Below are 13,810 nucleotides of genomic sequence, written 5' to 3'. Positions count from 1 at the left end.
GATGGAGTCCAGCTATGTGGGAGGAGCTGGGCAGGATCTCCAAAGAAAGGAAGCTGGCAGGCTGGGGGAGGAAACCTGCCCTTGCACTCCCTGATACAAAGGGGAAAGGAAGGATGTTGCAAGGACAGAGTAGGAAGCAGTCCAGTGAAGACACAATAAGGGCTGGGAGAGTAAAAGCCCAGAGATGCTGGGTTGAGGGTCCCTGAACTGGAAGCTGGTGTAGAGGGTGAGCCTACCAGCCACTGTGGAAATGGCACAGACTAAGCAGTGGGGAGCAGACCACGTGGGACAGTTTGCCTCAGATGACCTCTGATACCCTAGAAGGAAGGGAGAACTTTAATGTGACTTAGCCTGAGAGCTAAGCTATGAAGAGGACAGCGCTGCAGGTCCAGGAGCATGAGAGGCTGTCGAGTGAGTGAGTGGAATGATCGCCTGAGTAACCACAAGAAGGAGCATCACCATGTGGCAGAGCTAATTCCCCAGAGGAGCCACAAGGAGGCGCCATCAAGCAATTAGTAGAGCCATCCCCATACCCATGTAGAAAGACGAATGAAAAAGGAGAAATAATAGCGGAGTATGCCTCAAACTGAAAATGTAAAAGGCAGTCTGTGAATCTGGCACACTAAAAAGACTCCCTCATTATAGAACAAATAGTTTTTTGGGTACAACAATAAGAAGGTACATAGAAATCTACTCAGGGATATAGACTTGATACCTGAAAAGGCAATTTTCTTATGCCAAGCAGCAGAAAACAACACACACACACACATATACCCCTAGGAAGAGGCAAAGCAAAGGACTGTAAACACCACAGTTATACAAGTAAGATTGAATTTTTCTGTTAATAAAGAGACAGGAATAAAACCCCATGCCTAAGAATGAATATCAGCCACATGGCAGCGAGCAAGATAAAGAATGCCCAGCATTTAAGCAACCATGTAGATACCTTCGTAAGCCGCAGAATCATTTTGCAAAAATATGCTGATGAAAGAGGAAAATGCAGGAGATGCACAATCCTTACATTCCAGCTTTAAGTGAAGAGGACAAGCTGTTGATAAACATAATGAAGAGCGAAGGTGTAAACCTAAAAGAATGGCTAATACAAACATGCAGAAATAGCCTGCATGTGATACACAAGATAGACCTCGGAGCACAAGTGAATGTAATAACAGAAAACAGAAATAGTTAAAAGAAAGTATAAAGTTAGAAAAGACAAATCCCTAAAATAAGGGGCAAAAGCAAGTCCTAGGCAAGGGTGAACCATCACTGCGGTACAAAGGCAGGCCAGTAGAGCAAAAGTTTTTGTTAGTATATTGAGAAAAACAACAAGTGGCCTTGGGCCTAAACAGGAGGTGCGTGGGCTATTTGAGATGGCATGTAAAGAGTAGGAATGAGAAGTCTAGTAAACTTAAACAGACGAATTCCCAGTACAAAAGGAGTCTCTCAGGGCCACAAGTTATGTTTAGAGAGAATGCAGAACCACCCCCGCTGTTCTTTCAAAGAGAGACTTGGAGTAGAGTAGCAAATAATTTATGCAATAGATGAGGCACTCCTTCATGAATAGACTCGCATTTGAATGGTCTCTACTCCAGGTATTATAGAATTTCCGCCTGACTGAAGTGTTAGGATAACAGTTTATTTAATTAACAGCAAGCAATAACTTTTGAAGTAAGCACAATCCTGATGTTGATATAATCTAGCCTGGGTGTGATCTCTGTTTAAGTCTCTGCAACTGGTTCCTTTCTCTGAGTAGGAGAGAATACGTCCGAGTCAACACTAAGTGAGGCTCTGGAGAAAGTCCTGCAAGATGTGTGGCAACGTCCCATCTTCTATAGCACAGGCAGAATTTATTTAATTTCAAACACTAGCCAGGAGGATTGATTGTGTAAATGCTAGTTAACATGGGAAAGGGTTGCAGAATGTGGAAGTAGGAGACTGCTTATCAATACCCAGGAGGACCACAGACCTATCCCTCCTGCTCTAGAAAAATGCCAGACTGACACTGTTTATGACTGATATTCTCTGTTTATCCATCCACAGCATGGACAACAGCCGTGAAAACTCCCCCATGCTGTCCCCTAACATACTTAATCATTGACCTGAGGAGACCACTATTAGGGGTAAAGGGAAAGCTCAGTCTCACATCCATTACATCCCTGGCATCAGGTAAGACAGCCAAGTGCATCGGTTCTGAGGAGGAGTTTTCTGATGCAACTGAAATGGACTGAGAACCACCAAATGCTTGATCCTGTTAAGTTGATGGGAGTTTGGTCATTGACTTTAATGAGAACAGGATCAGTGTCCCAATTCATTTCATGCAGGCAACTAAAGAGCCGGCAGAGTGAACAATGTCTCATGATAATGATCAACCTGAGCTTGAATGAAACTAGCAACAGGGTGCCTATCTGCTGTTACCAATTCAACAAGTCATCCAGGCCTATTCCAGAGCAATTTGGTTCTGTTTGGAAGTGCATGTATTGGCAAGTTCACTTTGGAAGGAAAAAGCAAATGCATAACCACAAAATGGGGAATAATTGCCTAGGAGGTAGTACTACTAAAAAGAATCTGGGGATTACAGTGGACCACAACGGAATGAGTCAACAATGTGATGCAGCTGCAAAAAAGTTAATATGATTCTGGGGTGTATTAATAGGAGCGTTGTATGCAAGACCAAGGAGGTAATTGTCCCACTCTACTTGGCACTAGTTAGGCCCCATTTGGAGCACAGTGTCTGATTCTGGGCACCACAATTTAGGAAAGATATGGACAAATTGGAGAGTCCAGAGAAGAGCAACGGAAATTATCAAAAGTTTAGAAGACCCAACCGATGAGGAAAGGTTAAAAAACCTGGGCATGTTAAGTCTTGAGAAAAAGAAGACCCAGGGGGGAGCTGATAACAGCCTTCCAATATGTTAAGGACTGCTACAAAGAGGACGGAGATCAATTGTTCTCCTGGTCCACTGAAGGTAGGACAAGAAGCCATGGGCTTAATCTGCAGTCAGGGCGACTTAGGTTAGACATTAGGAAAAACTTTCGAACTACAAGGGTAGTAAAGCTCTGGAATAGGCTTCCAAGGGTGATCGTGGCATCCCCATTATTGGAAGCATTTAAAAACGAGTTTGACAAACCCCTGTCAGGAATGGTCCAGGTTTATTTGGTCCTGCCACAGAGCAGGGAGCTCGACTTGAAAACTTTCCAAGGTCCCTTTCGGCCCTACATTTCTACGATTCAGTTTGTTATTTATGCTATTTATGCAAGGGCATCCATAAGATATTTTAAAGTAATGGACCAATGAAAAGAATTTTTTTAAGTGCCCATCATAGCTTTAAATGTTACAAAGACTGTGACTCACAGCATTTAATCATCTTAATATCGTAGATAAAGGAGGCAACAAATTTTAGCTGATCCTTTGTAATGTACTAATTAAAACCTCCCAGGAAATAGGCAAAATCCCAAATCCTTACTTAGGAAAATCTCCTACTGAAGTTAATGGAACTTCCCACAGAAGAAAATGGGAATTTTGCTTTAGTAAGGACTGAAAAACTACAAAATGACTTCAGGGTTTTGACCCAAGATGGTCAATGTGTCAAGAATCTAAACCAAAGAGTGAAAATTAAACTAAGCATAAAAAGAATGCCCCTTAATTTTTGTGAACAGGGTCTTGGCTTTCTAACCATTGACAAAAGAACCAATGTCTTTGATTACAACAATTAAACTTAAAAGGGGAAGAAGTTCCTTTGAAGTCAATGAGAGTCTTGCCCCTGACTTCAATGAGTGTGGGATCTCATGCCTTTCTGATAGTAGCCTTTGTTTAATCTTTTCCCCTTTCAAAACGCCAATTGATAACATTTGTTTTCATTGTAATCCAGAGACAGCTATTAAGCAGAGGGACTCCAGTCCATACTTGCACGGACTTTTTTTTTTTTAAACATAATTCCCCTTTGAGCTACTGCTCTCTGAATAGAATTACGAGGTCTGAATTAACACTGCCATGATGCTGTATCTATTGGCTCTGGATTTTCAGGACCTAATGCAGTAAATGTGACTCTCCAAAGCTTACACGGTTAGGCCAAACAAAAGGTATCACCCACAGATTCATGACTTTTTTTTTTGTTTAATACAATTCTTTGTATCAGAATAATTAAGCAATAAACTGTGTCAGCTTGTGAATTAAAGTGTAATAATTCACAGCTACTAGAGTGCATTCAGAGGCAGGATTCCAGGGACTGAATGGCATTTCCAGTGTAACCAGCTGTGAGTTATTGCCCCATAATTTGACACCTAGAGTGTCTTTTTGCAATTATAAGATGTTTTTCTTTATATTTTAACATACAAACTAGACAGATCCACACACATGCACGCCACTGAAGAGCAGTTGAGAACATTTTAAGATTCCATCCCTCTGACAGACACCATATTTTCTATCTAGTTACTATGAAATGACACCAGCACAGGCTTCTGGATGCAATGTTTTTGCAGCCCATAAAGCCAACAGGAACTTTCATCTAACCTTCAATGAACATTGGCACAGCTGTTGCCCTGTTGGCAGTGTCTTTGAAAAGGTTGCTGCATGTGACCGAGGGAAGCGGGTTTTCAAATGTCCGTGTGCGTGTCTCTCTTTCTGATGGAAGGCTGCAGCTTTAAATCATGAATCCAAATAGGAAACAAAAGATGCTTTGACAAATCAGCTGTGCAGCAACACTGCTGGGTCCTGCTCCTTGCAGGAAGCTGAGGCAGAGGGATGTTCAATCCCATTCAAACAGAAAAGACAAACTTGAGCTCTTAATGACTTTTGGCACCACAGGGGATTGCAATCAATGGTGCTACCAGATCACTTCCACAAAATAAGGATGAGAAAAGGAACCTGTAAAATCCCAGCCTTTTTAATAGGGCTACTACACAAGGATGCTACTGATCAGACATCACTTATCAGTGTGCGGGGGAAATAAAACCAAAGATTAGTCCCACTAAAGTCAATAGCTTCTTAAAGCCAAATTTGAAGACATTTAATTTGGGTAAGCATTTCCAAACAGCAGGGTATATTCTCCACTCGGTGCACATTTGTACACCTCACTAACGTTAAATTAGGATTAGGTGAACCACAAAGAGGAGTCTCCAATGAGCGTGTGTGTGTTTATTTCACCACTGGAACAATAAAGACAGCCACAGAATCAGAACCCCAGATCACTGACATTCAGATAAAAATGGGACCCAGATGTGACTCATCCCATGGTTTCGTTTTGTCTTGCAAAAGAAAACCAGGCGTGACAAGATTCTGCCCTGAAGCTTTCACAAGAGCGGGGTCAATGTTGAATCTATTCAGAAATGTAGGTTTTTTTCAGAAGCAAAAATCAGCTTCGTAGTTTTTGTTTGTCTTTACACAATGCTTATTACAAAAATCATATCACTGGATTTTTTTGGGCTGACTTTTTAAAACTGTAAATTGAATCAGAACAACTTGCTGTTGTCACCTGAAATATTTCTGAATCACAGCTATTGAGACATGAGAGGGCCCAATGGAGACACACAAAGGATAATTTTGGGCCATTGTTTACTAAGGGCTCGCTCTTGTCACCAGGTTTGCTCTGCTTATGTGAGAAGCCCCACAGACTGTAATGCGACTAGTAGTGTAAGTAAATCCTTTTTAAACTAGGTAAGGATTGCAGAAACAGGCTGTAATGTATACTGGTGATGTCAAAGGCCATCTCCTCGGTCAACCATTTATGCTTATAGTTTATCTTTTCCTAAAAAGCTAAACCAGAGAATACAAGTAGGTTTGCTACATAACATATATAGCGTTAGGTATATACTGGATGTTACATATTCAGTTCACAGATATACTGGATGAGCTACTTGCCGTCGACACAGGAAGGTCTGTTTCGTGTTGTCCCGGCCACTTTCCCAGGGAGGCAGGAGCATTTTACTGTTTGTGATCTTTCCTCAATTCGATTCTTATTACAGCATCTGTGTGCTGCTATAACTTCACACGTTCCTCCTTCTGGCAACAAAGAGAGAATATTGACACTCTGATTAGGAAGAACTGCAATGGCTAGTCTAAGCAACCAAGCATGCTACTCTCACTCTTTGTGAAGAAAGGTTCTTATAAGAGGGATTAAGAAAGTGTTGTCTCCCATTACGGACAATTTTGTCTAAGGCAGGTATTAGTATACTTCAGGAGCTATAGGAAATGCAAAATAAAGGCTCAAGAGTAGATACAGCACCCGCTTATCTGCATTGTGAGTAGCTCCATGGACAGGAATAGAACTTTTGGGTGTGAATTAGGGAGTATAGCACAGTATGGACCTGAAGGAGTACAGACTAGTTCATGCAGAATGAAAATAGCTGCCTGGTTTACATGTTCTATTTCATCTCTCTCCACCCATACTACTAGGTTATACTCTCGATACAATCCCAGTATCTCAGAGAATCCGCCTGGAAATGAACCCATGTCCAACTCCTCAGCTTCGCCTCTAACCAGGTCCCCGTATTCTGCAGGGGGAGAATCAGTTCTCTAGGACTCACAGCATGCTCCAATTTTGCTTTCCTTCACACCCAAAACAATGGCCTGATCTGGTGGTCCCGATGCAGGCAAAATTCCTATTGAGTCTAACGTCACGAGGCCCAAATGTTCCTTTCCTTCATTTTGTGTCCTACTCAGCGCATTTCCAAAAGATTGATCACACAGACAGATAAATGGAGAGGGAGTCTACACTTGGGGCTAGGGGTGAGATTCCCACCTCACGCAGACATACCTGCCCTAGCTGTCATCAAGCTACCATGCTAAAGGTTGGAGCGTAGCTGCTGTCGCATGGCCAGTGGCAACATAGCGAGCAAATACTACCCCTCTGGGCCCCTGGGGTATGTACTCAGGGTGGCTAGCCCAGGCTGCTGCTCGCCGCCTGTGCTATGCTGCTATTTTTAGCCCGCTAGCTTGGTAAGAGCTGGTGCCAGTAAAGCTATGCGAGCCAGGAGCCACACTCCTAGCTCCAGCTGGAGACACAGCAATAGATAGACAGTGTCGGGCTTCTGACCACACATTGCTTGGGGCATATGCCGTGTACATAAATGACACAGCCAGAGCATTGGTCCCGTTCACTTGAGCAATATATAGTATAGGACGATCAGGCAGCATGGTGGGTTACTGCACTGCTCATTAATCTCTCCAGCCCTGAGTTCAAATTGCATTTCACTCATAATTACTAAGTGTTTATAGTCCCAGTCTGTTCTTTCGCAGATATTTGTCCACTTCATGAACTTGCTGCATACATTTGGCAGCGTCAGGGTAATCTTAATACAAAAATATCCACAATACATACAAGAGCAGGACGTGTCAGAAGGCTCACTAGGCTATGAAAACAATATTATTTTAACCCCACCATGAGATGCTACGGCGCATTGCTTTAGCTACAGGGAACTGCCTAATGGAAAAGGTCCATTGTTTCTTTGGATCAAAAATCCAAAGGCTAGATTGTAACCTTGCAATCAGCCATGAGAACAGGCAGCGAGGAGCTGCCCCACACAGCACACAAGATAACAAGTTAGGACTCACAATTCCTGCCCAGCTTCCCCTTGTTCTGGGAGAGGAGTAAGTTAGTTCATTTCTTTGTGTGGCTACTCCCAGCCTGTGGAACCAGCCAGCTACGCTGAATAGTATGAAAGTGGCACGGGGTCTGGGAGAAGACAGGAGCCAGGGCTTCCCTCACTTCCTGCCCCACACTGCCCACTGACATGGTTGCAGTGAAAAGTAGTGGGCAAATAGCCCTGCTTTCCTCCCTACAGCTGAGGTCACAATCTCAGCAGGGCAGTAAGGGGAGTGGGCGAACTTCCTTCCCTCCTACTCTCCTCACTCTTCTGCGTCTCTCAGGAGGTGCTGTGAAAATCGAGCCCAAAATAAATGAGACCCATCTCTGTAATTACAGTCATGTGCAGTACGGGAAGTAGAGTAAATCCAGGAATTACAAAGTGATCTTATGCAGCTCTTTCTTTATTGACAGAGGAAAGGTACTTAGTTTGAGGAGGACCCAAGTATTTCCAGTAACTCAGAGCAGTGTCAAGGAACAAGCCAATCCAAAGTAGGCAGTGGCACAAGAGGCCTCATACTGCGTGGACATGTTTTACAACTTTAAATATTCAAACCTTCACCTTTCAAGAATGAGTCCATCAAAGCTGGTTAATGTCTGTTGAGGTAAATGACTCTCGGTCACGTACTCATGAGGTTTAGTATTGATGAGCTTGCCAGCTCCAGGCCAGACAGGCATGGTCCTTAATATTTAACTATTCTTGACAAGAAGAGCTGTTTCCTGTATTTCCTGTATTGTGTATACACACATGTGGCTACCTGACACAGCTCTTTCAGAGACAAGATGTGCAACAGCAGATGGAAAAGGAGTCCTTGTGGCACCTTAGAGACTAACCAATTTATTTGAGCATGAGCTTTCGTGAGCTACAGCTCACTTCATCGGATGGATCACACAATTCAGACAGCTTGAAGGTGCTACTTGATGACAAAAGCCCCGTCGAGGGTCCCAGAGGAATAAGAGGAAATGCGGGCACTCGTTGCTGCTCAAGATTTAGCCCTATGTGTTTACATCTTAAAATGAATTATGAACAAAATCTCCATTCACAGCAAATGCTTTTCCTAAAGCTCCACCAGGATCCCAGTGATGTCAAAGACAAGCCTCCCATTGATCTGCTTGGCTTTAAAATCAGACCATACGTATGTCATGAAAATGTGTATCTGTGGTTCTGACTGCAGTACATTTTCTGGTTTTTATGTGTGTAAGTTTGGCTTCTAACAGGAAAAAATGTACACAATAAGGTAATTCTATCCTTCGCTGCACATACAGTACAGTAAATACTTGTGAGTAAGCTAAATGTTCTATTTTCCTCTTAATTTTGTGGATGAGTACTAATATCTACATGAAGTCAGTTAACAAAAACTAGTCTTGCTCACTTGATTATCTGTGCAAAATAATGGGTCATGGCTGATGAGCTTTATAACATCTATGTAATTATAATGTGGAAACCCTCAAGTTGCTGCAGAAAAACTCTAAAGGTCATAGCTGGTAAAAATGCAGTGAAACTAAGACAATTCAAAAAACCTTTTGTTACCAATATATAGTTAAACCTCTTATTAACTGGGACTTTTCTAATCTGCACAGCCTCTAATTTTCATACAAAAAGTATCTTCCCAACTCTTCCACACAAGAAGAGCAAAATCTCATGTTCAGAAACTATATTCTTTGGGGAAAAAACAGATGATATAATCTCATCATATGGTGACAATAACACTTTCAATTCCAAGAATATCTCTGGAGGATGTTAAATAGAGGCTACTAAAGTTAGACATTTGAAAATGAGCAGGTCTGGATAAATTTTTTTTAAAAGACCTGGCTAAGGAGCTCGCAGGACTGGTAATGTTGATTTTCAGTAAGGGCTTGTATCCACTTATTGGGGGATTGACATGCGGTGATCAATCCACCGAGGGTTGATTTAGTGGGTCTATTGAAGACCCGCTAAATCGACTGCTGATTGCTCTCCTGTCGATTCTGGTACTCCACTGGAACGAGAAGCATAAGGTAAGTCAACGGGAGAGTTTCTCCCGTCGATCCAGAGCGGTCTATACATTGCAATACGTTGACCTAACATACATCGATTCCTGCTACGTTATTCACATAGCTGGAGTTGCGTAACTTAGGTCGAATTAGTCCCATAGTGTAAACCTACCCTAAGTCTTAGCACACTGGGGAGGTTCCAGAAGAGTGGAAGAAAGCTAATGTGCCAGTTTTTAAAAAGGATAAATGAGATGACCTCTCTCAGCCTGATATCGATCCCAGGAAAGATAATGGAGTGGCTGATACAGGACTCAATTAATGAAAAATTAAAAGAGCATAATGTACTTAATGGAAATCCACATGGGTTTATGGAAAATGTATCCTGCCAAACTAACTTGATATACTTTTTTGATGAGATGACAAGCTTGGGTGATGGAGGTAGTAGTGTTGACAGAATATATTTAGACTTCTGTAAGGCATTTGACTTTGTACTGCACAATATTTTGATTAAAAACTAGAATGATACAAAATTAACATGGCACACATCACATGGATTGAAAATAGGATAACAGATTGGTCTCAAAATGTAATTGTAAACCAGGAATCATCATTGATTGGTATGCTGCCAGTGGGGTCCAGCCGGGTTTGGTTTTTGGCCCTATGCTATTTAACATATTTGTCAATTACTTAGAAGAAGAAAAAAACCATCACTGATGAAGTTTGCAAATGACATAAAAATTGGGGGAGTGGTAAATAATGAAGACAGGTCACTGATACAGAGTGATCTGTATCACTTGGTAAATAGGAACAAGCAAACAATATTTGTTTTAATATGGCCAAATGTATATATTTACATCTAGGAATAAAGAATGTAGGCCATACTTACAGAATGGGGGTCTCAATCCTGGGAAGCAGCGACTCTGAAAGAAATTTGGGGGTCATGGTCGATAATCAGCTGAACATGAGCTCCCAGTCTGATGCTGTGGCCAAAAAAACCCCAAACCCCTAATATGATCCTGGGATGCATAACAAGGGAATCTTGAGTAAGAATAGAGAGGTTAATTTTTCCTTTATATTGGCATTGGTGTGACCCTGGCTGGAATACAGTGTCCTCTTCTGGTGCCCACAATTCAAGAAGGATGTTGATAAATTGGAGAGGGTTCAGAGAAGACCCACAAAAATGATTAAAGGATTAGAAATCCTGCCTTACAGTGATAGACGGAAGGAGTTCAAACTATTTAGCTTAACAAAGACAAGCTCAAGGGGTGACTTGATTACAGTCTATAAGTATCTACACGGGGAACAAATATTTACAGGTTCTTCAATCTAGCAGAGAAAGGTATAATATGATCCAACAGCTGGAAGTTGAAGCTAAACAAATTCAGACTGGAAATAAGGCGTAAATTTTTAATGTTGAGAGTAATTATCCATTGAAACAATTTACCAAGGGTCATGGATTCTCCATCACTGACAATTTTTAAGTCAAGATTGGGTGTTTTTCTAAAATCTATTCTCTAAGAACTATTTTGGGGAAGTTCTCTGGCGTGTGTTATACAGGAGGTCAGACTAGATGATCACAATGGTCCCTTTTGGACTGGTAATCTATGAAACTCTCAATTTATAAGGGGTATGTTTTCAGCCCCTTGTTCCATACATTTCCAGGCAAAATTTGGTACATGGGACTAGACTTTTCAGGTTAAACGCTGTTAAATAGTCAGCTCTGCATATAATAATTTTAATTTGCCCCTGCAAAATCTGTCACCGGCACTGGGTTTTGCAGGAGCAAATTCTAACATTGTATATGCACTGCTGTATACCTTTTAAATGTGCACATACCAAGTGGAAGTGCATGCGTGTGTCCATACAATTTTGTGCACAAGCATGGGGAAGCGAGGAAAAGGCCGCACTGAAAATTTACCCCTAAAGGTATGTCTACACTGCAGTATATGCCCAGGGTTCAAACTCAGGCTCAAGCCTAAGCACCCTTCTTGTCTACACAGAAATTGTGCTAACCCAGGGCTTGAACCCACGGTCCCATGATCCCATGGGGGTGGCTTTGTAGATGCTCGGGGACCTGGCAAGGTCCCCCAGCATCTAGACTGCAGTTTTACAGTCCCATAGCCCAAGTCATTTGACATGGGCCAGCTGCAGCTGTTTAATTGTAGCGTGGACATACCCTGGGAGTCCAGCAAAACTATCCCTCTTTCTTTGTCCTCTGGACAGTCAAATTTGGTGGAAAGTCAGGTTTTCCCACACTGCACCACAAACAAAGGGCTAGAGCAGCCACATTTCAGGAAGGCGCTAGGAAGTCTGGGATATGCTTGGTTGGACTAGGGTCTGCGTACTGCAGTGTGGACCCTGGAGTCCCAGGTTAGAAACTTCTTAACGTAGGGTTGACAACTAGTGTAGATGCTCAAGCCCTGGATTCTCAAATCCAGGATCCACTGATTTGAATTCCACTAAACCGAGCCTTACACTGCAGTGTAGACATACCCTAAGACTATATTACTTGCACAAAGATATACCACAGAACTAAAGGGGAGACTGAACTAAAAGCTCTGATTCAACAATGTAATGGGATGACATAAAACCCTAAATCCAAATATGCTGAACTTTGGGGTGTTTGGAATTCAGATCCAGAACCGAACGTTGCAGTTCAGGCCCATCCCTCTATGAAACACGTTTGTTCATATATTATCTGTCATCATAAATCAGCTTCTCAACCCTTTCATACTGCAGACCACATTTTAGAGAGACTGTTTCATGGGCCCTCTCACCTCCGGCTTACTAATGCTTGGGCCACTTCCCATTTCATCGGGCATCACATAACGTCCCCACGAGAAAGACAGCATGGCTCCTGGCGAGCATTTTAGAATGTGAATATTCACTGTGCTTTCATATTGTGAAATAATGAAGAACAATGGTTTTGACCCTCTGTTTAATTTTAAAAAAAATGAAATACAGTACATTTCAGAATGAAAAGTCATTTCAGAACAAAAAAGAAAAATCGGAACTCTTTGTTCCACAAAAGGTCAAAACAGGATGTTGTGACCTTTTAAAGATTACCCTCCCCCGCTTTTTTATTTTTTTTTGCAAAACGTATTTTCATTGATGTCGATACGATTTGGTGAAAAATTGCAGTTCCGTTGAAGCAGCATTTTCCAACTGAAAACTGTTTGAATGAATATTTTTTCACCAGCTTTATGGTCAACCCCTCATTAGTGACAAATTCACAAGTGACTCAGAATTTTGGGTGAAAAAAATCATTTTTTTTCCGAAAAAGTAGGCTAGATAGAATTTGCATCTTGAGTGCATTCTGGGTTATCAAGGCACCTACCTTAGGATGCTTTTTTGCTTTTACCAGCTTTAGAAATCTTTGCCGTGCACGGGTTTAAAATGTTAAGCAGTAAAAGTTATGAGGTCTATGTTCATGATTCTGACAGCAAAACAGGGACAATTTAACTCCTGCAAATGGTTTAATTTTAATTGGAGAATACTGAACGCCTGAAAAGGTGTCCAACTATCTCTCTGTTATAAAGCTACCTTGTGAGCTGTAGCTCACGAAAGCTCATGCTCAAATAAATTGGTTAGTCTCTAAGGTGCCACAAGTACTCCTTTTCTTTTTGCGAATACAGACTAACACGGCTGTTACTCTGAAACTTGTGTTTACAGACCACAGAGTGAAATACTTTACCCTAAGTATGAACCTACTGTGTGCAGCTGTGATTTAAAATATCTAATCAGCTATAGGTCCTGAGCGCATGCCTGGAAGAAGCCAAAAGCCATCTTCTAGTCATCTCTATTTTTTATATCTTTAGCTGAGAGGTAATAATGAAAGCATATTTTGCACTTCAAAACTATAACTTGCCTTTGCAGTCTCGCAGACCCAGAACTTATCAGTAAACAAACATAAAAAAGGCAAACAGCGGTCTTGATTTGTGTTATACATTGTGAAAGTCATTAGCTATGAGTCAGGTAGCAAAACTTATATGTTCTCTTTTTGACAGTGATGACAATTTAATAGTATTTGACTCCACCGAGTTACATAGAGCATCCTGCGGCAATGAAAGAGGCTGTTTATCAAAATGATAAACATGTTTTCATTTCCTCCTTGGCTGCATGTATGTGATCAGAAGTCTAAGGCCATCAAGAATTCACTTATTCTGGCCACCAGGCAGACATTAAACTATTCAGGACCATCTGTGCTTGAAATGAGTTCCACTTAATGGACCTTCGTAAGGCAGGTCAGTCATAAT

General features: G+C 41.7%; 1 protein-coding gene across 2 annotated transcripts in view; it reads right to left on the bottom strand.

Annotated features, from left to right (window-relative positions):
* TAFA1 (TAFA chemokine like family member 1) overlaps positions 1-13,810 on the bottom strand; it is a 342,760-nt gene that overhangs the window by 68,937 nt on the left and 260,013 nt on the right. The window contains exon 2 of one of the 2 annotated variants that reach the window (XM_077822208.1): positions 5,858-5,998. In XM_077822208.1, the coding sequence (XP_077678334.1) occupies positions 5,858-5,998 (141 nt within the window). The remainder of the gene's footprint in view (positions 1-5,857; positions 5,999-13,810) is intronic. The other variant, XM_077822209.1, reaches the window with a different exon arrangement.

The sequence above is a fragment of the Eretmochelys imbricata genome, chromosome 7 (assembly GCF_965152235.1).
Source record: "Eretmochelys imbricata isolate rEreImb1 chromosome 7, rEreImb1.hap1, whole genome shotgun sequence".
In the NCBI taxonomy this organism is placed as follows: Eukaryota; Metazoa; Chordata; order Testudines; family Cheloniidae; genus Eretmochelys; species Eretmochelys imbricata.
The sequence above is the reverse complement of the archived record's forward strand: the minus strand, read 5'-3'. Positions and strand labels throughout refer to the sequence as shown.